Consider the following 27,771-nt stretch of genomic DNA (forward strand, 5'->3'; position numbering starts at 1 on the left):
TACTCAACTAAGGAAATGAGTTTGAAGATATATTGATTGCCATCTTCTAAAATCCAAGAATGTTTCCCAGAGATTGCAGGGTAGCATTTAAGAGAGAAATTTTTAAAAAAAACAAGAAACTATAGGCCTGTTAATTTTAACTCAATTGTCAGGAAAATGCTGAAATCTATTATTAAAGATATGTTATAGAAGACTCCGACGATCTAATAGAATTGGCAAATACAGTGTTATGTCAAATCTTTTGAATTTTTTTAGATTGCAAGTAATAGACTAGATCAGGGCTGGGCAATTAGTGGGTATTTGGAGTGTTTCAGCATCTTACTGAATGTTAGAGCAGGTCTCCATTTTTATTTAATACAGTGTAAATGTTTGTCCTTTAAGAGCGCACTTAGAAAATTAACAATAGAAATGAAGGGGGGTGAGAGAAAATATTGTGTAGCTGCCTCTAGGATTGAGGGCACTGGATAGTTTTCAGAAGAAATTTACATATGTTTTAATGTTCAGTTATTTTCTGTTACTTTAAATATACATGTCAATAATGAGACATTGTTCTGCATTTATTGTTAATTCTAATATTATAGGTATATACATTTGTAGTTGTATTTTCAGTAAAGCACTTGAATACAGGGATGCAAGAAACATTTGCTTCAAGCTTAAAGTTAAATATTGGTTCAATAACAAATAGACCTGCATCTTTAAGTTAATATCTTCATCCTATTCCATGCTGCACATCAAAATAAATAATGAAGCATTTTAGATCAGAGCTTCAGAGTTTTGGTGTCGTACAAAATACAATTTTACACCTTCAAATAAGATGCTGGAAGTTAATAATCTAAGTCATGCCATCTTGCTGAAAGGAGAGATGTCGATATACACATTCACACTTTGAACCAAGAGTCATGGATAACTGGAAAGTTCAGAAAAAAAATCTCATCTGGAGAATAATCAACAGAAAACAACACATTAAAATTGTACTAGTCGGAATTCTGACAGATGAAACCAACTAAATTAACAAAGTAGTGCAATAACATTTTATTTGCAGTTTCTTGTACAAGTGACTTTGGAAGAACAAGCGTCTCCAGCACCCTTAACAAATTTAGATCTTTGTCGTATTGTTTTCACTTAGTCTGGCCTTTTAGCATTGTTCTTATTTACATCAATGATCAGATTCATTCAGGGACTTTTTCTTGTCCATCAACATCACATTCTTCTACTTGACATGGGGGATCTGGAATTGCAGTGCAGTCATTTTCCAACATCTCCACCAAAGGAGATTCATGAACATCATTCCTGCTACTGCACTCTGTTCTCGCGCTACAGTTTGATTCATCCTCTGCAGCCTCCAGCATCTTAACAGAATTGAGATACTGCTGTATAAGGCTGCTGTCCTGTTCACTATTGGCGTTTTCCCCATTCCATTTTGTGTGCATTGGATCTTGAGTTTCTGGTTCTTCAGGATCATTCATTGAACACTCATTGTTTAGTTGGTTAAGTTCACAAGTGGCTTCTAAAACTGTGCTCATGCTCCCACCTGAGGAACTCTGACAAAAATTAGGAGAATCTTGGAGACAATTGTTGATAATGTCTGAAGATTGAAAGCCAGAATCAGGAAATTCTAGCAGTGAAAACTCTGAGTGAGTATTTTGTCGGGAAGAAGGGCTTTTATAGTTATTCAAAGGTGTGCATTCAGAAGAATGAATAAATGTAGGATGCAAAAGAATGGGTTTTTCCAAGTCAGGGTGCAGTACTTCATTTTGTTTCTGTATCATAGACCGCTGCCATTCCTGAAGGCTCCGAACCTATAATAAAAAGAAAAATGATACTGCAAAATAGGCAAAGAGAATCCGATTTTAAATATTTTATTATCATGAACGTTCATCTTTTGTGCACAATAATTCAAAATGGACAATTACATTTATTTACAAAATCCCAAGAACAATATACATTTTAAGCAACGTTATTGTCATCGTAATCTGCACTCTAATATTGAAGACTACTTGGTTAGCTTTGCTGGATACAAACAGTCATCCACCTATTAGATTGTTGATCACAGTTTTGTAGAATAACCTTTATTTACATAAAAATGGGCAACTTTTGATTGGCTTCTCATCCCTTCTCTTCCATTCAATATTGGAACGTCACTTTTTTTCTATAGCAACCATGAACATTTACATTTTATTTTATCTCTCTTTAATGTATTTCATTGTAGTTTTTTTTTACTTTACGAAGTACCTGTTTGGCTGCAGAAAGCAAGAATTTTTGAGCACATGTACATTGTTTAATATATATGCTAATAAACTCATTAACATGAATTTATGTTGCATATGTTCTGCCTTCATAACCCTCCTGGGCACACTTGTTTTAAAACTCACCCTGCTCTGTATGATTTCTCCCCCCCCCCCATTACGACCAATCCCCTTATTTCAACACTATGACCTCTGGTTCTAATTACTCCAAGCCAAGGGAAACATGACCTTGCCAATCCCCACCAGAAATCTGTATATTTTAATGACATCACTTTTCATTAAACTCCATACATGAAACACAGAAAGAATCTGTTTAATCTTCTTCATGTGACAATTCTTTTGCATGGTGGCACAGTCTCAGTAAACCAGAATCAATCCTGACCTCAGCTACTATCTTTGTGGAGTTTGTACCATGTTCTGGAAAGCTAAATGGTTACAGAAAATTGTTCCTTGTCAAGATGAGAGTCAGGAGAATTGGAAACATTGATGGGCATACGAGAGAGCATAGGTTACAGGAAAATAAATGGGGGAATATGGTATGAATAGATCCTTCCCATGTAGTAATAAACACAAAATGTAATGTGACAAATCCACTATCCCAACACTGAATCTGGTGAACACAGTAGAATAAACATCATTAGTTTTAAAGAAATCTCTGATAATTTTAATATACATTTTGGAATATTGAAATGTGACAATCTGCAGGTGAGACCCAAGCGAGTTATCTGATGAAGTCAAGGGATAACTGGAACTGAGCAAGTAATTCAGTCCTTTTGAAGTCATATGTTTACTGATGTCTGAATTTCCACTATAGATTTCTACTCCCACATTTATAATGGAAACTTCTTATGTCAAATTATCACATTTATCTGAGGTCCAAGTGATAGTGTAAAAAAGTAAACGACCAAATCAGCAGGCTTCAATGTATAGGGCTGGCTTGTAGGTAAACAGATGAGGAGCGATCAGACATGTTCATAATGCAGCCATTGCTGACTTGGTGGTATAGAAACAATCAAGGCTTGCTCGACTGGGCAATCACTTAGAGAAAAACCCTTTTCACATATTTTCTTTGATCAAAATGGCTGAAAATAAATTTACACAACTCATGGCCTAATAATTGCAACTGAATGCAGATTAAAACCTATTTAAGTATTAAATCCAAACTTGAGAGGTTTTGCAAACCAATCTCAATTTAGAACCTGAATTTTGCAGCATGGCAACAGGCTTTTCACCCAATTTGTTCATCCAGTCCAACCCATCTACCCAAACTAGACCCATATGCCTCCATTCCACCAACATCTCTTCAAAGCTTTCTTATCCTTGTACCTTCCTAAATACATTTTAAATGTTACAATTCTATATCCACCTCTTCCTCTGGCAATTCATTACATTAAATATCATCTTCAAAATGGACAAAGTTGCTCCTCTGGTCCATTTTACTTCTTTACCCTCTCACCTTAATTCTATGCTGTCTAGTTTTAGATTTTTCTAGCCTAGGAAAAGACATTGACTACCTTTTTTATGCCCAGCAACAATTAAAATGGCTACCCCACCAGAGCTGCTGCATTGGCAGCACTGCCACTGGTTTGGTCCGAGGAGAATGGAAAGTGGAGACACAGCTCTGCTCTGAAGGGTTCAACCTCCCGGTCCTTATGTCAGCAGCTCTATACAGTTGTTAAACGGCTTGTTAGAGGAATCAAAGGTGTTTTTAAACTAAACTCCTGCAACCATGGGTCTGTGCCCAATATGGCGGCGCCTGTGCTCGGCAGCAGCTGTGAAGTGTTGTAGACTCCAGAGGAGCAGTGGACTGGCGCAGGACACCAGAAAAGGGGAGAACAATCCCCATTGAGAGGAGAAGCATGGGAGATGACCCTACAGAACAGTGACCAAGGCGGCAGACCAACGAGGGACTCAGCAGCTGAGGGGCACACAAAGGCTGTGAGTGACTTGTGGTTGGAGGACACGCACGGTCTGCGGACTGCTGGAGACTAGCTCATGGGAATTGGGTATTGGAGCCACAATTCAATGGTGACAATTTGTCCACCTTACGGCAAGCAGAAGGCAATTCCGTGTAATATTACATGTTCTGTACCATTGAATGCCAAAAAAAAGGAGAATCGAATAAACCTCTTCAAAGTCCAACCTCCTGGCGCTCCATGGAAAAAAGCCTCAGCCTACAAGTTTTTCCTTATAACTTAAATTCTCCAGACCTGGTAAAATCCTTGTGAATTTTTTCTGTACCCTTTCCAGCTTAATGGCATCTTTCTTATAGTTAGACAACCGAAACTGCACACAATATTCTGCATGGTTCTCTACACTTGTAACACAATGTCCAGTTCCTGTATTCAATTCCCTGACTGACAAAGGCAAATATGCCAAAAACACTATCCTCACACCCTAACTGCACATGATGCCACTTTCATGAAACCACATATACTATTACTGACTGTCACTCACTTGTGTATACTTGTGTATCGGCTACTGCTGTGGGAGTGTCTGCCTAGCTGGTATAATAATGGTGCTCAGTGTCCCACTAGCCAGACTAAGGTAGCATTGAGTCTGTTAATAAAAGCCAAATATTATTCCATTCACTTCTCTGAACTCTTATTGATGGCATATCACCAAGCACCTGTACTCTTAAGTCTCTCTGTTCCAGAACATTCTCCAGGGCCTGCCATTTATTGGAAAAAATCACATTGTTTCCCCTTCTCCCCAAGCACATTTACCTGAGCCACATTAGAAACACAAAACAACAACACCAAATCATCTGCCCTAGAATACCCATGACACTGACAACATACAAAGTTGGGGCCAAAACTTTGGTATTAGGCAAAACTGTTGTTAAATTTTTAAATGACTAATATTCAAAGATTTTTTTTAAAAACTAATAACATTTATCTTCAGTACGTTTATTTTCCATACCTTCCAAGTTTTTTTGTAAGCTTTTACAAAAGAAGATTTTAAAACCAAGGCTGTCATCTTACTTACTCTTTGTGATAGGTTGATGGTGGACATAGAATATTGTGAATACTGCAAATTCCAGCTTTGAAAAATATGGAAACAAATTCACTTTTATGCTAAGTAAATTCATAGCAATTAAACTTACCTCATTCCATAAGAACTTTACAGCCTCTTCTTGTACCATTCTTTGAATATGTTCTTCTTCACATTTTTTCCTCCATCTACAAAAATGGAAATGATAGAACATTTATGACACAAGGAGGCTATTCAGCTCATCACATCATTGTTAATCAAGAAACAGACATCCAGCCTCATCTTATTTTCCAGCACTTGACCCACAGTTCTGCATGTCATGGCATGGTAGACATCAAAGTATTTCTTAAACGTGACTAATGCCTCCACCACCCACCTTTCAGACACTGGATTCGAGAATCCCACACAACTTCTTGGTTGATTCTTTTTTCTTTCTCCCTCCACTCAATCTCCCATCTAATCTTCCTGCCCCTGATAACACGAGCTCTTTTGTGCCATCTTATAGGCAAATAAAGATTCAAAATTACTAGATTATTTTTGTGTCAAAGTAGTATTTTTTCCTTGAGCAGTCACTGGTTGACTCCCTCCAAAATTAGACACCACAGCTCCAGTAACCTGGGTTCGAACCTGATTTACAGTGACCTTTACTCTCTCCTCTCTATAACCAAGTGGGTATCGAGCAAGAGCTCACATTCCCCAAGATATACTTCACCTGATTACTTCTTGAGTTAAGTATTCCACGTGTTCCTGCATCCTATGCAGTCGGATTTCACAACGCATTTCCTTTGCTTTTGGATTCCAGTTCCTTGTGTAGAATCCACGCCAGCATGCTTGAATCTTTACTGCTGCTTTATTCATATATTCTAGATTCACATTAATTGCTTTAGACCCGTCAGATGCATCTGGCTTCAAGTTCTCTCTTGTCACCTCTTGGACAGTTTCCTTTTGTGCCCAACTTGACAATTTGTTTTCTGGAAAACATTGCTCTTTTGTTAATTCAGCTGATATTGGGATTTTACTTTCTCTCAAAGGGAAGTTGACACAAGATTGCATAGGACTGGATGTAGGTAACAGCTTGCTGCTGCTCTCCTCATTTCTCTGCCATGCTTCATAATCTGCTTTCCTTGATGCTTTCTGGTATTTTCGGTCTTCATTATCTTCACATTCAACTCCAGTTTTCAAATGCCGCGGTGTAGTGGCGTCACCTTCTGGAGTCAGACTATCTATAGGAAGCCTCAGATTGTGGGAAGGTGAGAGAGATGATATTGCAGTGGTTACAGGCATGAATGTGGATTCAGAGGATAGAAGACTATTGTTCAATTTATCTTCATCAGTCTGTATATCCTCCAAGAAGAGGGCATCATGACAGCATCTGGAAGTCTCTCCAAGAATTAATGAAAATTGCTTAATTGCTTTGCTCTGTTGTCCATGGCCATCTGCTTCAACCCATGAGTTAATGCGAATTACTGGTTCTAAAATAGAACAAAAATATATTGCATAGATACAATGGTGATTTTGTTTTCATTTTTGTGCAAGTGCTGGCTGGAACACAAGACACAGTCCATCTACAAGGACTACCAACAAATCAATCCCATAGTTTTATGTGGAACTATACAATCTACACATATTTGACCACATGAGCAACTTCTACATCATATGACAAAAGTCAAATTATCTCATTTCACAAGAACCTTGTTAAGAGATGCAGGTTTTACATCAATATTTGTACTGTGATGCTACCGCAAAACAACAAATTCCATGATAATAAATTCTGATTCTGAATTCTATAAACCCAAGTGACCCAACTAGCATAATTAGCATTCCTTTAACTGAATATCAGGAAGAACAAAAAATGTACCCAAAATATAACCCTGTCACATCATCCATTGTGAACAAATGTCAACATTTTCAGTGACTAATGTTCCTAAGGGCTAACTCAAGAGTGAGCTGCTACAGATTGGCTCAAGACAATCAGTTCTACCACTTCACCACCACTCTACTGCTTTTGTTGCCAAATTGCTTTCTTGACATATAACAATGGAGGAAACCAAATTTCTATCAGATAAATCTCAGCACCTGCAGCAAACTCCACATCCACCCCTCAAATGTGCCTCACCTTACAGCAATTCAGATCCATACATCTTATTCAAAGTGCAGTGGAACTTCCAAATCTGTCCCCTCCATTATAAAGACATTTCCTATATACCATCAACCAGCAGTGTCCATATTTTGTACCATCAGTTGTTGAAACTGTCTACTTAGGGACTCAATTATTCTACTACTTTAATGGTTTACTGGCCAACTCTCGATTTCCAACTTTCATAAATCTTAGTGCTCTTTAAAAAGACAACTGGCCACATTCTATTTAAAACCAATGACCACTCATCCACAACTATGTCAGTTGTTCATGTGGGATTGTGCCTGGCCATCACTGTGTGGCCTGGCACAATTCCAATGCCATCTACAAGTTTGCCAATGACACCACAGTTACCAGCAAAATCACAAACGGCAAGAGGAAGCGAGCAGGAGGGTCGTTGAATGGTGTGACAACTACAACCTTGCACTCAACGTCAGCAAAACCAAGGAGATTGTGGACTTCAGGAGGAAGTCAGGAGAACACAACCCAGTCCTCGTCGAGGGCTCAGTTGTGGAGAGGGTCAAGATCTTCAAATTCTTGCATGGCAACATCTCTGAGAATCTGTCCTGGAGCCTCCATGTTGATGCAATCACAAAAAAGGCTTGCCAGCAGTTATACTTTGTGAAGTGTCTAAGGAGATTCAGTATGTCACCCAAGACTCTTGTAAACCTCTACAGGTGTACCGTGCAGAGCATTTTGGCTGGTTGCTTCACTGCCTAGTATGGAGGTGCCAACTCTCAGGACAAGAATAAACTCCAGAGGATTGTTAACTTGGCCTGTAACATCATAGGCACCAGACTTCACTCCATCGAGAACATCTACATGAGGCGGTGTCTTAAAAAAAGCAGCCTCTATCCTCAAAGAACCCCAGGGATCACGCAGGGTATGCCTTCTTCACTCTGCTACCATAGGGGAAAAGGTTCAGGAACCTAGATGAGCACTCAGCGGCACAAGGACAGCTTCTTCCCCGCTGCCATCAGATTCCTGGATGATCAATGAACCAAGGACACTGCTTTACTTTTCATGTAAGATTTTTTTTTTACAGTAATGTTGTAAGATGGTTATAATATATGTTTGCCCTTTGATACTGCTGCAATGTACTGGATTTCGTGACAATAAATCCTGATTCTCATTGTGCAAGTGATTCTCTCTCATAATTGATAATTAGAAGTGGTACACAGGAGTAGCTTTGAAGAGAACTTAGAACGCAGAACATTACAGCAAAGTACACACCCTTCAGCCCAAGCTGATGCGTCAACCTATCTAAACCTACTCTACCTCACATCCATCACCCTTATTTTTACCCAAAGAGAAAAAGATTACCGAAAATGGACCAGAATGAGGAGCAAAAAAATGGCAGAATAATTAAATTTCTATTCATCTTCTGTGTTCACTAAGGAAGATGCCAATAAGCTTTCAGACCTGCTAGGCCACACATGTCAAACTCATGCCCGCGGGCCAAATTTGGCCCGTGATATAATTATATTTGGCCCGCAAGATCATATCAAATATGTATTAGAGCTGGCCCGCTGACCGCCGCGCCAGTATAGCGCATGCACAGCTAATACTACAAATCCCAGAATGCTTTGCAAATGCGTTGGCGCCGGCCCGTCAGCCCGCTAATCGCCCCCACCTCCTCTCTTTACTTTCATGTATCTGCGACCTGTCGCCTAACTCACATGTAATGAACCCCTTACGAAAAATGGCCAAACGAAAGACAGAAAACAGGACCTTTCAAGACAGGTGGGAGGCAGACTCTGACCCCAGAGTTTGATGAACTTGCATCTAAGAAGAGATGCCAAGTATCTGCTTTAGACCCAGGTGCATCAGAGTAAATCACAGTGGAGCAAGCTAAGCTTGGATTAATATTTTCTTTGGTTAACTTTGGACTGTTCATCGTTGAAAGATTGGATTTTCACTGAAGCAAGTTGTTATTTTTTTTGACTTGTTGGCTTGTGAAAAAAAATACATTTAAAAGGAGCTTAAAGGCTATAAAAAATATTATTTATTGAATATTTTATTTCTCATTTGTTAATGCTTCTTCTGGAAAGGGTTTAACCAAAACTATTATTAAACATTTATTTTAATAAGAAAAAGTTTAACATTACATATGTTGAAAGAAGAGAAAACATGCAGAAGTTGTTGAAAATTTTCAATAAATATTTAGTTCGGCCCTCGACTTAGTCCAAGTTTTTAATTTTGGCCCTCCGTGAATTGGAGTTTGACACCCCTGTGCTAGGCAATCAAAGATCTAGAAAGGGAGGAAATGAAGGAGCAATCGTATTAGATCCCACAAGCAGACATACCATAGGGCTGAAAGGGTTGACCTCTAACACCCAGGAACGTCATCTTTGTACATGTCACACAAGTCATCATCCCTCAATTGACATGGACTTCACGATTACCAGGATTCCTCGATGTTGCACATCAAATGCCAATGTTAATGTCGGGACCAAGGCTGTAAAGTTATATGTACAACAGTCATCCTGCTAAAACCAAAACTGACCAACAGTGAAGAGGTTATTTATCAGAAACTTCCACTATCAAGGACACATTTCATCATTTTGTTGAAATGATGCCCTGAAGTCTCACTGCATCCACCTCATGACCCACCTGCCACTAAAAGCTTTTAGTTAAATATTTGCAGAGTTGTCCAGAGTTGCTATGCTGGTTTTGCTATTTTGTACGCTTGTGTTGTTGCTTCAACTAATTTTAGTTGTATCCAGTGCTATTGCCCCACAGTGAAACAGTATTAATCTTCTGGTTTGAAGCCAGAACTTCATGTTCTTGTCTTGTAATAAAAAGACCATTATTTTTGGATGCATGGTTTACAACCATTTAAAAGTATCAAATCACTTGCAATCACAGCATTTTTTTGCTCCCGCATTCATCCTACCTTTCACATTACGAACAACATGCTTTTGTGTTGGGTTGTTATATTCACTTTGAATCGATAGCTCCAAATTGGGACCCGAATGTGGAGTATGGCTGCTGTTTTCAAACTTTTCCATCAATTCTTGTTGGTGAAGCCTAGTGCCGGACCAAAAAGCATAAAATTAACTACCCAAACCAAATAGAAATGTATTTTGTTTACAATAGCTCCATATTTACATGGACTACATCATACCAAGAACAAAATCAATATGAATAGGCCAAGCATTTTTTCTGAAGCTGCAAATATATCTTTAGAGATTTAATATTGACCAGGGGAAGAGCGTACCGCAACTGAATGGATGATTATAACAGATAATTTCAATCATCCGTTCATAATGTCCATTTGGACAAGATGCTTAAGGAAACGTTTGCTAACAAACATTTTTGCCTTCCCTATCACTTACCAGCTTTTTTCTCTTCTACCCTCCCATCCATGACCTCTCACTTGTTACCCCCTTCCCCCACACCTTTTTAATTCAGACACCTGCATGGGCTCAAGCCCAAAACATTGGTTACCTTTTACTTTCTATAGATGCTGCATGAGCTACTGAGTTTCTCCAGCATTTTTGTGCATGCACATTGCAGTTCAGTTTACTTGACTTCAGTTTAAAACCACACAGTTACCTTATTTTCCCTCACAAATAATGTGAAAATTGGGTAGAACTGGTCAGGTATCTCTCACCACTCCAGTGACCGATGTTTATTTCTGACCCCAGTGCTATCTGTGTGGAATTTGTACAATCTTTCTGTTATTGTGTGGGCTTCTGGCTATCTCCCAATCTGAAAGTGGTGCTAGTTAATGAATTGACTTCTATGGTCACTGATAATAAGAAATGGGATGGAGGAACATGTTATTAAATTGCAAAGAATTATAATATATAGAATCTGAAATCTGTGTAAACAACAAATGACCCAAGCTTGAAGTGAATCTTTAATGCAAGGATAAGAATGTCTGTGAAAGGTTGACTAAAACAAGAAATTACGGAGGTTGTAGGCAGTTTTAAAAGCACCGGAGTTTGAAGTTTGATTTACCTTCAAACAGGAGATGGAAGGTTTTGCAAAGTCAAGGTCAGATTCAGTCTAAGCAATAAGCTAGCTTGGGAAACCCATGTTTCAGGTTTGTACAACTGGAGACAAATGGAATAACATAATACCATGACTTCCCAGCACATCTTTTAGAATCCTCTTGATAGAGTCTCCTTGTCGAAAAACTGATGCTTCTGCAATCATGCTTCCTTATTATTAAAAGTTAGACTATGTCTAACTTATTTTACAGACCTTTTGCTTCTATGTGGCAATATACAATCAAATAAGATGGTAGCGGCAAAAAATATCGATTTGTTTTGAATTGTTGGGAAATTAAGGGTTTATGGAGAACCAGGTAGGTCAATGGCCAGATCAGCCATGATCTTATTGAATGGCAGAGCAGCCTTGATGGGCTGATCTCTCTAGCTCCAGTTTTTTTATAATCTTATGTAAAGCATTTGAAAATTCAGTAAAAATTCCTGATTATCACTAGTTCAACATGCAAAAATATTCTTCTAGCAAAAAGAGAATATTTAAAGTCTCGTTATACAATTTTGTTTTTTATCTATTTTAGAAATAATCATATTTGGATCACAGGATCTTTTTTTTTTACCTTTGCTTATTTAGAATTTTTTCAAGTTTAGCATCCTCTGCAGACTGCAATGCTGGAGTTGATGTGAGAGGACAAACTGAAGCCAAATACTGGACCAGTTGCACATGTTGTCCAGGTCGAAATGACCGTCCTTTCCCTTGACTGTATAGCCACTCTGCTTTGAGGCTGAAAAAAGACAAAATAGGTTCTCCAGTACATTCATGCAAGGCATTCAACAAGTAACAGCTAAATTAACAAATCATTTTACTTCCTTTCTAATGTATTCCTGTGCAAAAATTTTAAAATCAGTAATAGGGAATGTTACCGTTACAAATAGATGGTCTCAATGGGATACAAAGCACATTGCAGGATCACTTCCTGGATACAGGCTACAAAACTTCAAAATTATTAGTCAACATTCCATTCTCAGATCTATTGGGGATTGACAATAAATGCTGGCCTCAGTAACATAAAAATAAAATTCAGTTCTAATCTGTTTTTGTAAAAATAGTGGGATTTGGAATATTTCTAGAATTCATTGATTACCTTCACCTGCAATAGAGAACAAAGTTTTGCACTGGAGCAGGCCCTTTGGCCCATGAGGTCTGTGTCAAACACAATGCCAAATTAAATTAAATCTTTTTAGCCTGCACTTGATACATATTCATGTGACTGTCTAAACACCTCCTATCGTATCTACTTTGACCACTATCTCTGGCAGCCCATTGCAGGCAACTACCACTGTCTGTAAAAAAAAAAAAATTGGTTTCATACATCTCCTTTAAACTTTCCCCTTAAATGTGTGTCCTCTAGTATTTGACATTTTTAACCCTAAAAAAATTCCATCCAATACTATTAATAGCTCTCATAATTTTACACAAGCCTCCCCTCACGTCTCCAACACTCAAGAAAAAACAACACACATTCCTTCTTCTAATCCAGGTAACATCCTGGTAAATCATTTCTGTACCCTTTCCAAAGCCTCCACATTCTTCTTGTAATGGGACAACCAGAAATGTACACAATATTACAAGTGAGAGTGTTGTGGCATGATTTATATATACTTAAAAAATGCATGTACATAAGTCTGAGACCTCCAGTCATTTCAAAATTACTCAAGACATTGGAGATCATTCAGCTCTCAAAGAAATCATTTTGCTTCCTCTCCCCCATAATTTGTTCTCTCATACATACCCATCCATTTTACATAAGGGGCAATTTATTTAATGAAGTCAATTCATTAACTAGCACCACTTTCAGAACACAATAACAGAAAGATTGTACAAATTCCACACAGATAGCACTGGGGTCAGAAATGAACATCGGTCACTGGAGTGGTGAGACAGATACCCGACCAGTTCTACCCACTGTGCTGTCACAATTCAAAGCAATGCAAAAACTCAGGGAATACAGTTTATTTCATTATAATATATACTTTTAAATATCGATGAACAAGTCATTTAGCATTTTCACTTTTAGACAAGATTTCTTAATATTTAAGGTACTTGTTCTTGCTTGAAATGAAAGGAAAACAAATCTTCAATATCGTAACAAACAACTAAAATAAAAAGCTTAGTGTTAACTATGGTTATATAAGAGTTTACCTTTAAATCTTTGATTTGAATCAAATCCAGACTTTAGCTTTACTTAACATTGTAATGATACTCAAAATATGGTAGCTTGAAGAAGGGCTCAGGGCCGAAACGTTGGTTATACAGTACATCTTTATCTCCTATGGTCACCGCCTGACCTGGGTTCCTCCGGCATTTTTGTGTTTTACTCAAAATAAGTTTGGCTGTTTCAAATTTATTTCAACTGAGTCAAAACCTGAAGCATCAATCCATTCTCAATTCAGCAACAATTGATTCTCATAAATAATTAACACTCCTTCATCATTGGAGTTGAGAAATTTTCTTGGAACTCAGCAGCCACATTTTATGTTGCATGCAATTATTCCCCAACAAAATTCAGTACAAATCCCTGATTATTACTAGCTCAGTATGCAAAAATATTCTTCTAGCAAAGAGTCTCATAATAAAATTTTGTTTTTTAATCTATTTTAGAAACAGTGATATTGGATCACATGAAAGTACAATCCACCTATTATATGTCTTACCCATTTGCTTGCGTTCCTCCCCTTTCCCTCCCCCCATCTTTTCATTCAGGCATTTGCCTGATGTTCAGCATTCCCGAAGGGCTCAGGCCAAAACATCAACTGCCTTTTACTTTCTATGGGTGCTGCGTGTTCTACTGAGTTTCTCTAGCACTTTTGTGTACTGTACTGGGACCAAGTATTTGCAGATTTTCTAGTTTACCTATAATTGATCAAATACAGTAATCCCCTGGTATCCAGCACCTAAGGGAATTGGTAGATGCTTGATAAGTACATTTTACGGTTGCTTGAGATTGCATGTTGCGCGATTGGGGAACTGATGGTGAGGCACACTAATTTTAAACTACTGTATTTTTTACTTATTTATTTTGTGATTTTTTTTGCCTGTTGCTTGAATTCCAGGTAACAGGGGTTTTACTGTATTCTTTTTAAAAATTCAAAGATGTTTTTTTTCCTTATCATGAGTTATTTTTACATGAAGTTATTATGCAAGACATATTCTAGAGATCTAGAAAGTTTCTATTTATTTACCTTTCTTTCTGTGAGATTACATAACCATCTAAAATCCGTAGAGTTAAACACCAACTGACGATATATGGTCTGTAGTCAAATCCAGGAAGGGAGGGTGTTGCCATTACACAAGGATTGTTCATGATTGATAGCTGGTCCAATTCACGAAGGAACCCCAAATAGGAAACCTATCATACAAGGAAACCCTGTGGAAATTATCTATCAATTAAATCCATTACAAACCTACTGCTATCTGGATTATACTTTTTTCCACCATGACTCTTACAAGGACACAATCCCATTCTCCAAATTCTGCTGCATCCATTCCCAGGATGTGGCCTTGCACTTAGTACATCGAAATGTCCTCTTCAATGAAGATCGATTCACCATAATTATCATCGATAAAGACCGTACCTGTATCTCCTCCATTTCTTCTGCCCTCAACTGAATCAAGGACAGAGTCCCTTTCATCTTCCCTTTCTCTCCCATGAGCCTTTGCATCTGACACACAAGTGTATGAGACTTGCATCAATTTATTGGAAGGAGTTCTGAGATAAGATATATAGGTATTCTGATAGCCTTGGGCTGATTTAGGACAGTCAGCATGGCTTTGTGCATGATAGGTAATTTTAACAAACCTTGTGGAGTTTTTCAAGGAAGTTACCAAGAAGGTGGATGAAGGAAAGGCTGTGGATGTTGTCTACATGAACTTTAGTAAGGCCTTTGATAAGGTCCCACATAAGAGATTTGTTCAGAAGGTGAAGAAACTAGGTATCCATGGAGAGGTTGTAAACTGGATTCAAAATTGGCTGTGTGGGAGAAAATAGAGTGGTAATGAATGGTTGCTTTTCAGACTAGAGGCAATGTGCCTCAAGAATCTGTGTTGGAACCAATGTAGTTTATTGTCTAGATCAATGATCTGGGTGATAATGTGGAAAATTGGATCAGCAAGTTTGCTGATGACACAAAGATAGGAGGCGCTGTGGACAGTGAGGAAGATTTTCAAAGCTTGGTGAGGGATCTGGACTAACTGCGAGAATGGGGCAGTAAATGGCAGATGGAGTTTAATGCAGACAAGTGTGAGGTGCTGCATTTTGGAAGGGCAAACCAAGGTAGGGCATGCACAGTAAATGGTCGGGCTCTGAGGAGTGTGGAGGAGCAAAGAGATCTGAGAATACAGATATATTGTTCCCTGAAGGTGGACAGGGTTGTAAAGAAAGCTTTAGGTATCTTCGCCTTTATAAATTGAAGTATTGAGTATAGGAGCTGAGATGTCATGTTGAAGTTTTTTTTAAGACATTGGTGAGGCCAAATTTGGAATATTGTGTACAGTTCTGGTCACCTAACGACAGGAAGGATATCAATAAGATTGAAAGGGTACAGAAGATTTAAGATGTGGCCACATCTTCAGGAGTGGAGTTACAGGGAAATATTAAATAGGTTAGGATTTTACTCCTTGGAGCAAAGAAGAATGAGGAGAGATTTGAAAGAGGTTCACAAGATTATGAGAGGTATAGACAATAGATGCGAGTAGGTTTTTTCCACTTAGATTGGAGGAGAGAAGTACGAGAAGATATGACTTTAGGGGAAAGGTTTAGGTGAAACATGATGGGAAACTTCTTCACTCAGAGTATATTTCTGTTTTCACCCCCATCCATGGTCAGGTGAGGCCAAACACACTTGAGGAACATATCATGGACAGCCTTAAACCCAACATTAAGAACATTGATTTTTTTTTCCCCCAACTTTAAGTAACCCCCACCCCCATAGAAACCCTACACTGCATGTCTTTTTTTTTTTTTTAAAAAAAAAACCTACACCTGTACTTTACCTTTTTCTTCTCCCGTCCAAAAATTTCTCCTTCTACAGGTCTCTCCACCTCCTGTCCCATACCTCATATCTTTCTTTCTGTGAGATTATACAACCATCTACATCCATATGGTTAAACACCAACTGATGATACATGGTCCAGGAAGGGTGGGTGTTGCCATTAGACCCCGCCACAGGTTCAATCTCCCTTTATGGAAATAACATCACCCCTTTTTCTCTTCAGTCTTGATAATGTTGACTGAGCATTATTACCCATGGATGCTGTTTAACCTGCTGAGTTCTTTCTGCACTTCTTTGTTTGCTCAATCAATCATGCAATGTATTTTGTGATTTAAGGCAAGATTTGCTAAATGCAATGTGATAAATTGCATTTTAAGATAATTAAAGGTCCCCCTTAAATTAGATTTTATAATGCAATGTGTGATTATTGCTTTAAATTCTGAAAATTGACCAGGTATTTGCTGTAAACATTATGACTACAAACAAATTCAATCCATATGACTTAAAGAATTGCCTTTCTTTCTTGGTAATTTTAATATCAAATATGGTGTACCTCATTCAGATCTCTTATTTCGTTCTCTGCAAGGGATAGAATGTTTAATTCTGGAGGAAGATGACTGGAAGCAGAACGGAGTGTAGTGATAGTGTTTCCATGCAATAGTAGAATCTGTTGAGTAAAATATATTTACGAGTTACTTTTCCTTAGCATAGTTCCATTCCAAATCTTTTTGAAAATTAGAAAATAATTTGCTTTGTTCTAATTGCAAGTCATTGTTCACAGCTTAAATAAGTTTGGTGCAAGAAGTGTTGCCCAATTTGAAAGGAATAATATACAAATAACGTGACAGTATTTCCATTTCAAGTGTACCAATTGTTTATGTAAATCAAAGAATGTAGCAATGTGTCTAAATGACCATCAGCCAATGGCTCCATTGTGATGTGCATCAAAGTTAATCATGGCTCCCACAAATCCAGCCTACTACCCACCCTTGACCCCTGGTTCGCATTCTGCCAAAACCTATCAACAACAGATGCCAGCTTAGTCCTATACTCAGCCCTGGAATACCTAAACAACAGTGGACATCTACATCAGACGACGATTTAATTGACGATAGCACACCTCTGTGCAATTGGTTGACTTTCTATCCTTCAAACCATACTATCCTCCACAATCACCTGCAATACAAGGCCACCACAAGGCTGTGTATTCTGTCTTCTGTATTTTCTGTGCACCACATGGTCAAACACTGCACCAACCTCATGGATAAATTTGCTGATACACCACTGTCAAAGGCAGGATCTCAAACAATGAAATGGAGTACAGAAGAGGGATAGAGAGACTTGTGGCTTGGTGCCACGACAACAACCCCTCTCTAAATGTCAGCAAGACCAAGAGTGGTTATAGCCTTCTTTAGGAGGGGCATGCAGCTCACTCCCCAGTTCACATCAGTGGTGTTGAGATGTAGATAGTAGTCAGTATTTAAGTTCCTTGGAGGGTCAGCATCTCCAGTGATATTCCTTGGTTCACCCACATTGCTGCAATGACCAAGAAACCATCTCCAGTGCCTCTACATCCTCAGAAAACTGAGGAAATATGGCCTGTTACCAGACAGCCTCAACAATTGGATGACACGATTAGCACAACATTATCACAGTGGTAGTGACCCAGGTTTGAATTTGACACTGTCTGCAAGGAGTTTGCATCTTCTCCCAGTGCTTGCACAGATTTCCTCCAAGTTCTCCAGTTTTAAAGACAGATTAGTAGGTTAATTGGTCACTTTGGTTTATTTAGGCACCACAGGCTTTTGGACTAGAAGGGCCTGCTACCGTGCTTCCACCAAATTAAAAACTTACACAGCTGCATCATCACTGTGTGGTACAAGAACTACTCCACTCAACACCACAAGAAAAGAATGTTGCACCCAAGAGCAACATTCATGTGCTCTGTGATTAGCAAAGGATTGCTTACGGTAGAATGTGGGTGGAAAGAAAAAGTTTGAAAACCACTGTTTTAATCATACCCAAGTGACTCGTTATGTGCACGGTTTCATGACTCCAAAGGAAATGGGCCACTGACAATTTTTCTCAATCCAAATATTTCAGTAACAATTGGATCTAGAGCAGTGATTCTCAACTTTCCCTTCCCACTCACATACCACCTTAAGCAATCCCTTACCAATCACAGACCACTGATGGCATAGGGATTACTTAAAGTGGCGTGTGAGTGGAAAGCACCTATGGGGATTGGTAGATACCGGACAAGTGAATTTGCTGGTTGCTTGAGATTGCATGTTGCGTGATTGGTGAACTAATTGCTAGGGGGTGCGGATTTAAACTTTTTTTTTTAAACTTTTTTTGCCGGTTGCTTGAATTCCATATATTGGGAATTTTACTGTATACAAATATTTACATGTTGAACTAACCAATTGCTTAAAAAAATATCTTTACCTTCAACAATAATGAAAACAAAACACATCATATACAAAGACTTCCAGAATCCACAATGCATCTTACAGAATCTACTGACAAAATACAAGGAAAAAAAATAACATTCTATTAAGTACTAATTTGAACAAACATTTTCTTACTCCAACTGGAGAACTGTCTACACACATTACCTTTAGCAACAGGAGTTTTGATAGATCACCTATCAGAGAAATGTTATTGTCTGATAAATCCAAATGTCGAAGTGATAAGCAGCCACTAATCGCTTCCACAGTCTGAAAGAAGAAAAAGCAAGATACAAGAAAATTGTTGAAGGCTGCACAGTTGACAAAGATTTGAGCAAAGCCTTTGATAGGGTCCTGCCTGAATTGGATCTGAAATAAGTTTGGTTTTAGAAGAGCGAAGGTTTTTGGTGCAGCTGATCTTTTATTTTTGGGACAGTTACGCAGCATAGTATTTTTCCTGATGAATCGAAAGTGCAATAAATTTGAGATTTTCCTACACCTGTTACATTTGACCAATTACGACTTTTTTTTTTAGGGATGATGTATTTCTATTGCCATTTCCTGGCAAATGCTGCAGCATCTCTATTACCCCTTACTGAACAACAAAAAGGATCTGACAAGTCAGTTTCCTAAAGACCACCGAATTTGGGAGACAATGCTGATCATGCTTTCAACTATGTGAAGACTGCACTTGCGAATGCCACAATGTTTGTACATCAAAAGCCCAATGCTTTGCTCTTTCTTACCACAAATGCCTCCATCAATGCCATGGCAGCAGTGTTTGAACAATGGGCAATTGAAACTTTTTTTTCAGCCAAGCTGTCACCGGCTCAGACAAAGTATAGTACATTTGGTTGAGAACTCCTAGCCATCTATCTTGCAGTGAAATGTTTCCGGTTTTTATTGGAAAGTCGCCCTTTCACCATTTATACAAACCACCAGCCTCTTGCACTTACCACAAGTACAAGTGCACATATCGCCTCTCCTTGAGGAAGGACTTCAATTTTCATCGGACATACGGCACATCCGAAGGAATGCGAATGCCGTGGCCGACACCCTGTCCAGGAAAGACATTGATGCCTTACATCAACTGCCATGGCTTGTGCACAGCACATCAATCCCGACCTCGTCCAGTAACACTGGATCAACTCTGGTCTCCATCTAAAAAGATGCGAGCCTGGATGAATCAGGTGAAACAATGGTCTGCAATTTTTCTACAGGAAGACCTAGTCCTTTTGTGCTAGCAGCAATGAGGTGGGAGATTTTTGAGACTCTTCATAATGTATCTCATCCTGGTAGAAGAGCATCGATCAAGCTGATTATGGAATGTTTTACCTGGATTCATGCTAAACGGGATGTTGTATTATGGGGAAGGACATGCTTGCTGTGACAACATTCTAAAGTCCCGATTCCATCACGTGCACCTGGACTCGGTAGGCCTGCTTTCACCATCCAGAGGATATACTTATCTGCTCACGTGTGAGGACCAAACTACCAGGTGGGAGGTTCTGTCACTGACATCTCTGCAGAGACAATTGCTAGGGCTTTCATGGATCATTGGATTCTATCTTTCGTGTTCTGGGTACTATAACAATGGACAGAGGGTCTCAGTTCAAGTCGGCGTTGTTCCAAGTCATTGATCTTTTGGGCACTACCCGTATTCAGACCACGGCTTACCATCCACAAGCCAACGGCCTCATTGAGCATTTCCACCTCCAATTAAAAACATTGTTGACAGCATATAGCGATACATCTAGGTGGAGTGAACGTTTATCCATGGTTCTCCTTGGCGTGCATACTGCTGTAAAGGCACATCTTGAATGTTCAGCGGCAGATATGGTATATGGCACCATGTTGATTTTGCCCAGCGAGTTTGAATCGGAGTCCAGGGACAGTGCTCTATGATCCGGTGAGTTATGCCAATAGTCTTTGGGAAAACATGAGATTACTCAGACCTACTCCTACACAACATGCATCACCTTCAGTATATGTGCAAGATAATTTACAACACTTCATGCATACTGTTTGACAACCACTTATTCCTGTTTAAAAAAAAAAGCCCTTACAACACCACCAGAAGACTTTTGTGATTGACAGAAATGGGAAAGCTGACACGGTCTTCATCAACAGGTTGAAGCAGTGCATATCGATGGTCCATGTGCTGCATTGGTGCCAGGGTCAGAGTGTAAATCGCTTGCCTTGCAGTATCATTCGAGTTTGGGCTGGACTGTCAGACCTGCAGACTGTTACGTAGTGGGACATGTCTGATCATTCGCCTCCTTGCATGGCTCAGAAGCCTGGCGGGGGTTTGCGGGGGGGGGGGAGGGGGGCAGTCGTGGTCACGTATTTACCTTCATTGGGAGCTTTCCCGCCACTGCTGCTGATGTAACACGCAGGAGTAATAGCACGCATGCACGGGTTAGTTAAGGCTGTAAGCAAGGGATGGATCTCGGATGCTGGAGGAGGAGTGAGACCATCAAGATCATCCAGACAGCGGATGTAAAGGTCAGAGGGGTTTGGCTGGGTAGTGTTTGGGAGAGATGAAGAATTCAGTGTTGTGTCTGAAGGAAATAAAGAGAGCCAACTCTATTTTGTGCTGAAAGAAATGAGTGAATGTATTCTTTAATTGTGCGTAAACTGGGTAAATTACTGTGGCTAGAGTCTCTCCAGCATAATAATCTTATTTAATTGATACCACCACCCTGACAACTTTTATTTTGTGATATGAATTGCTATTCTCCAACTTTTCAGCCTTGTTTCAGTCACTGCCACTTCATTACATTCCCGTTTAACTATTTATCCATGCAGCAGACCAACCTGTATTCATCCCACTTTGCGTATTTATATTTGTTTGCTAATCTAATGTTCTTTACTTTTCCCATTCCATTGTCCACCCTGCATCTCTTTTCCAAAGCTACAAACTGGTGTTCATTCTAATCCCAATTTAAACTACTGCAGCATACTATTTCAGTTACTGGGTATTGGACTATTATTCAATGGAGATGATCTCAAATTCCATCAGAATATTAATTTTCAAATACTTTTTGGGGTAGAGAAGCTTAAACTGAACTTGAATTGAGCCCTAATAATAATGCGGATTATGCTACATTTCTTTACAAATCTAAAATCTTTTATTAGGAGATTTTAAACTAGACGACTATAATCTACATATTTATAGTAGAGCTTTACCCGCCCACCCCCCAAAAAGGGAATGAGGAGCTAAAAGACCTCAGCTGGAGAAGAATCAGATTCAGGGTCATTTGGAAAAGGTCAAAGTTCTAGAAAGGGGCTCCCAATGGGCCTAGGGCACTGAAGGCTTCCTGATCAGGTCGGAGGTTTGGACCTACAACTTGGGAGCCAATAGCTTGAACAGGAGTCTGTGCGGCTGGAGAGGCTGCGGTGACGCTGGAGGCGAATCCACACACATTCAGTGCCTCTGAAGGGACACTCTTTTGCTTCTCTTCCTCCTATAGTTGGGAGCACCTGACAATGCTCATGGCAACTCTGTTTGCCTTAAGACAGACAAAAGTTGAAGTACACGATATGCATTAGATTTTTATGTATTATTATATGACAACGAAAGGAACCTTGAACCTCTGCCATATTTATCCATATTTCCTTCAGATATCAAAGATTACCTAGTATAAAAATAAAGTGCTGGATTAAGATTCCAGTGAACAAGTTAATGGATAAATAGCTATTGACCATTTTGAAAAACCAAAAAGATTGGGGGAAAATAATTCAATATTTAACTGATGATCTGTTTAAATTCTCCTCTCAACATCTCATCACCCCCTCACAATTTCAAGTTCTCTAAAGTTGGTGGATCTCGACTCTTCCCCCCCCCCTCACCCCAATGCCATAGGATTACTTAAGGTAGTAGATGAGTGGGAAAACAAAAGGTTAGGAATCACTGTCTAAACTCTAAAGTAATAACACAATGATTGAAATGATTATATGGGAGTGATAAAGTGGTTTACTCGAAGACCGCTGGCATTTCTGTGATATCAATGGCATAATGTGGTTGTATGACATGATAAACAAAATTCTATTGCACATGCAAGTCATGAAATTGAAAAAAGAAACTATTCAGAATGTAACCATTTTATCAACAATTCAAATTGACCCAAGCACATGTGCAGTACCTTGATGTTGTTGCCCGCTAAATTGAGCCATTCTAGATGGATTAAGTCCTTGAGGCCTTCAATGTTTCCAATGCTGTTGTTAGGCAAATTTAAAACTTGCAAATTGACAAGCTTTGCCACACCAATCATCCGGACTAGACGATTGTTGGCTGCAGATAACTAATAGGAAGAAAAAACAAAAACAGTTAGTTTAATACCTGTAGAACATTATGTAAATTTGATTATATTATCGCAGAATTTTCTATCTATATATTTTCATTTATTCAAAGATTAATTTATTTTAAATAAACTAGCATGGAATTTTCACTTTCCTTTAAAAGCAAATCACTCAATTCACCAACTTTTCCAGGTGACAGACATAATTAAGAACAACATGCTTTTAAATGAAATGCTGTTGTATGCTAACATTCAATTACTCTTCCAAGACATTCATAAATCAGTATCTAGTGACTGACTTTCTCTGATTGTCTTTTATACCCCTGATCCTCAACTCTGATGTTGGCCTGTTATCACAACTCTGATGTTGACCCATTTAATGTAGAGAAACACCTCAGCCATGAAAATATGAAAATTGACACAGTCAAATAATCAAGTAATTGAAGGCTTGGATAAATAGCTAAATGATTAAAATTGATGAAGATGCCTTTTTGAAAAAACTTCCATTTTGAACAAGTACAATCATGCCCCACCTACTTGCACTAGATCACCGCATTTCTCCACATTTTCCAATTTAGTCAGTTGGTTCTTGTCCAAAATCAGGGTGAAAATATTTGTTGGGCACAGAGAAACAGTATCAAAATGCTGCAATCCCATCTCCGATAAATCAACCACACAACCTTAAAAAACAAATCAGAATTTAAGAACACAATTGTTATTATCCACAACTGGTTTCTTTAGAATGACAATGTATGGTTATATCACAGCAAGGCACATAAAAGTCAAAATTTTATCAAAATTCATATCAGAATTATACAAAATTTGTCAAAGCATCATGTATGGAACAGCATAATCAAATGCATTATTATCTATGCAAAAATATCTCACGTAATTAAAAGTGTAGTGGAGGAATCTTCTTAAAAGGCCAGGCAACACAATGACAAGATCTGGGCAGAACTAATGATCAACATGGCTGGGGCCAAGAATACCTATAGTTGGACTCCCAAAGCAGTGATTCTTGGCTTTAAATGCAACAGCAACTGCACTTCCTGAGAAGACTGAAGCAGCAAGGCTACCAGCCACCATTATGTCAACCTTCTACAGGACCTCGATTGAGAGTGTCCTGGTTGGCTGCATCACTGGTGGTATGGTTGCTGCAGAGAAATGGATCAGAGGTCAATCCACAGGACTATTAAGAGTGGCAGAGAGAATCACTGGAGTCTCTCTTCACCCCATCCCCCATTGACATGCTCTACCAGGATCATTGTCTGAAGAGGGCACACAAAATCATTGAGGACCTCTTCCACCCTATACACAGTATCTTTCAGCTGCTCCCATCAGGGAAGAGATACGGAAGGATCAGAGTCAGCACCACCAGGCTGAGGAACAGCTTCTTCCCACAGACAATGAGAATGTTGAAAGACCAAAGGAACTGCTCGCACTAGCCATCTTAAAGTCTCATTTGTACAAAACAATATTCATTTATTTTTAGATAAAATACTTGTTCCAGCAAAGACTGGAGAATGCCGTTTCGTTGGGTTATACTCGTACAATCAGATGACAATAAACGACTTAAATGTGAAATAATGCAACAACATATTTAAAATTCACCAGATTTTGTGCAAGACTGCCAAAAGATACAAAAGACCAGATTCCAATGAACTTCCAGATGGTGCCATAAGTGTTTTATAGAATGAAGCCATACTATTATGTCACAGACCAGCATAATGGAAATTCACCAAGTCACTATTATTGTTTTCCTTTTAAAACAATATATTTATTAATAACTACTAATAATATAACACGTGTGCGTCTGTGTTACCAAAACCATTACAGCTTAACACAATTCTGTAAAGCCATTCCAAAGTTCAGTCTTACAAATCAGGCTTTTAAACTGATACACAGAAGTAATCATGAAGAAGGTGGGAGAGCCCGAGAGACCGGACTGCCGAAAACTCATGAATTGTTGTTGAGTTTCTTCCAGAGAAAAGATCCTTTCATACGAACAGTTGTCACAACTCCCTTTTTTCTTGCATAGGAGAAACTAAACGAGCAACTTCCACGATGCGTCCAAAACCCAGGTATGGGTCAAAGTGACCTTTACTTTGGTCACAGTAATTCAATAATTCCCCTGACAAGGAGAATCAGTCAAATTGTCCAATATCACAGAGTCATTCCTGCTCTGTGGTCGATGAGATGGCCGCTTGTCAATAACTTGCTGTTTCAATTACTTAACTCTCTCACCACCTGTATCCTTGGAAAAAGGAACAAATGTTTCTTCTCCTCTTCAAAGTTGGGTACGGTTTGTACTAGTTGTTGCCACCCAGTTTCTCCACAGCTATGAATGGTTGCAGTCGGTACTAGCCCTTAAAATGATAGGGACACTAAATGAAATGGGAGCTCGTAATAATACAGGGTACATCATGCAGAGTTCACATTGACAGGCAGTCAAGATAAAATGTACATTTGGAAAGCATTACATAAAGGTCAAATCTTACAAAAATCATTGTGCAAAATTTAAAGAAATTACATTCAGAAGTAACAACAAATTGGCAGACTAATATTAAGAGCAAAAATATAGAATAAAACAGGTCACAGTTTTGAACAACAAAGCCTTTATCGTGGATATCCCAGGAAAGGAATCTATAGAGATAGATAGAAATTTGATAAATCAGGACCAATCTATAGGAACAGTGAGTAAATGCATTAGGGAGAGAAAAGTATCAGAATATTCAAGAAATCTGAAGAAGGCACATCAACACATCTACTTTCTAAGTACGAGGTTGTTTGACATGTCACTGAATGTTCTATCAAAAGCAAATCACAAAATTTAAATAACACGTTACCACATAAAGGTTTAAATTTTATTTGGATATTTTTAAATAAACCACCGTTTAAAGCCTGAGCCAAATGTAACAGGCTGTTTAAAGCCCAAGAAAAGCAGAATCAGACCGGGCAGATGGACCCAGCAGAGAAGCTCTGAGACTTCACATATAACTAACGGGCTTGCACGAGGATGCATTGGAGGTGGCAGAAAGATGACTGTGGTATTGCAACTTTGTTAGCACGGTAATAATTTTATACTTTTTATATAGGATGACATTGATTTTAAAGTGAAATTTTAAAGTTTCTGTGATCATCCTATGCAATGGCATACAGGTATTGACTGGTTGCATCACAGCCTGGTTTGGAAACTAGAGTGTCTTGGAATGCAGATGGTCACAAACATAACCAAACATCACCTCCCATTCATTGAAGGCAACCAACATCATAAAGGACCCCCCCCCCCCCCCACCCCCAATCATTTTAGCCAAAGAACTCATTTACAGCATCTGGTGTACCCTCTCTATGGCCTTCCCTACATCGGAGAGACTGGTTGCAGATTAGGAGATCACCCAGCACCTCCTCTCCATCTGAAACAAAAGTGACCTCCCGAAGCCAACCATTTCAATTCGGAGTCACACTATCAAGCTCATGGCCTTACATACTATCACACCATGACCACCTGCAGGTTGGAGGAACAACACTTCATTTTTCGTCTGGGCACACTCCAACCTGAGGGCATGAACACCAAATTCACTCCATTCCACTAATCAACTTGCTTGTTCCACCTCCCCCCCCCCTTTAACTAGTTATTCCAGTTCCTACTTCCTTTTTCTCTACCTAGCTTCAACCTTCCCCCCACCAGTGTTTCTCCCCCACTCTCCACGTATCATCTCCCACTTTAACCCCCCCCACCTCTCCTCCCACCTTCACCACCCCCCCACGGGGTTTTACCCCCCTCCACCTATCTTCTCCCACCCTCACACCCCTCTCCCACCCTCACCCCCCCTGTGGGGTTTCTCACACACCCCCCTCACCTCTCCTCCCACCCTCACCGACCCCCACCTCACCTCCCACCCTCGCCACCCCCCCACACCTCACATCTCCCTCCCTCACCAACGGGGGGTTTGTTCAAGCATCTCTCATGTTCCCCCACACCTTGATGAAGGGCTCCAGCCAGAAACGTTGGTTCTGCGACATCAAGGCCCTCTTTGACCTGCCGAGTTTCTCCATTATTTGTGTGTGGGGCTTCCCCCCCCCCTCCACTCCCCACCCACTTCACCACAAGGGTCAACAGAATCCTTTTCCCTCCTTCGTCGCTCCCCTCACTTCAGGGGAATTGAATGGTGGACAACTCCAACACCCAGGCTGCAATGGCCACTGCACCCTGACCGAGGGCCGCCGTGTAAAACCACAAACTTTAAGATTCCCCACGGACACGGAACGCGCTCCTGGGTTTTTTTCCCCCCTTGTCAAACGTTTGCAAAACGCACGCTTACTCTCTGTCGCTTGCGCCGTCCTCCTGGCCGCTGCCGCCACCGCCGCCGCCATCACTCGCCCACTTCCGCTTGGCAGGACGCCGAGCCACCGATGGTCAAAATCGAAAAGAAAACCCGGGTTTTTTTTCACGGGGGGGGAAAAAGATGTGGGTTTTTCAGCCGGGTTTATCTGGGGAGATCTAATTTTCTGAGGAGAATTCGTTTTCGAGTTTGTGCAGCTACCCACAATTCCCTCTCTTACCCACAATTCCCTCCCCCTTCCCCTCACTCACCCATAATTCCCTTCCCCTCTCTCACCCGCAATTCCCCCTCTCTC

The 27,771-nt window shown here is 39.6% G+C and overlaps 1 protein-coding gene across 7 annotated transcripts; it reads right to left on the reverse strand.

Annotated features, from left to right (window-relative positions):
• Positions 1 to 1,017: 1,017 nt before the first annotated feature.
• Positions 1,018 to 27,687, reverse strand: cep97 (centrosomal protein 97). Of its 7 annotated transcripts, none has more exons than XM_069888654.1 (12): positions 27,456 to 27,687; positions 25,012 to 25,499; positions 23,671 to 23,813; positions 22,978 to 23,136; positions 19,001 to 19,102; positions 16,936 to 17,049; positions 14,574 to 14,740; positions 11,951 to 12,115; positions 10,322 to 10,407; positions 5,953 to 6,712; positions 5,353 to 5,428; positions 1,018 to 1,799 (listed from the first exon to the last, which is right to left on the reverse strand). In XM_069888654.1, exons 2-12 carry the CDS (start codon positions 25,091 to 25,093, stop codon positions 1,170 to 1,172), a joined length of 2,484 nt encoding a protein of 827 aa, XP_069744755.1. In that variant the 5' UTR covers positions 25,094 to 25,499; positions 27,456 to 27,687; the 3' UTR covers positions 1,018 to 1,169. The 7 variants fall into 7 exon arrangements, with proteins under 7 accessions (XP_069744755.1, XP_069744752.1, XP_069744753.1 ...); XM_069888651.1 differs by having other exon boundaries at positions 10,274 to 10,407; XM_069888652.1 differs by having other exon boundaries at positions 10,274 to 10,407; positions 25,012 to 25,776; positions 27,456 to 27,528.
• Between the last annotated feature and the right edge of the window lie 84 nt (positions 27,688 to 27,771).

Source organism: Narcine bancroftii, chromosome 7 (genome assembly GCF_036971445.1).
Source record: "Narcine bancroftii isolate sNarBan1 chromosome 7, sNarBan1.hap1, whole genome shotgun sequence".
Lineage (NCBI taxonomy): Eukaryota > Metazoa > Chordata > Chondrichthyes > Torpediniformes > Narcinidae > Narcine > Narcine bancroftii.

What these genes read in the sequence shown, in the direction of transcription:
- cep97 (XM_069888651.1), bottom strand. Translation starts at nt 25,093, where the DNA reads ATGAGTTTTCGGCAGTCCGGTCTCTCGGGCTCTCCCACCTTCTTCATG. An exon ending in AAATAAGAGATCTGAATGAG is followed by an intron (nt 14,741 to 16,935) that starts GTACACCATATT and finishes CTTGTATGATAG; the next exon opens with GTTTCCTATTTGGGGTTCCT. An exon ending in TTAACTCAAGAAGTAATCAG is followed by an intron (nt 5,429 to 5,952) that starts GTGAAGTATATC and finishes CCATTTTTGTAG; the next exon opens with ATGGAGGAAAAAATGTGAAG.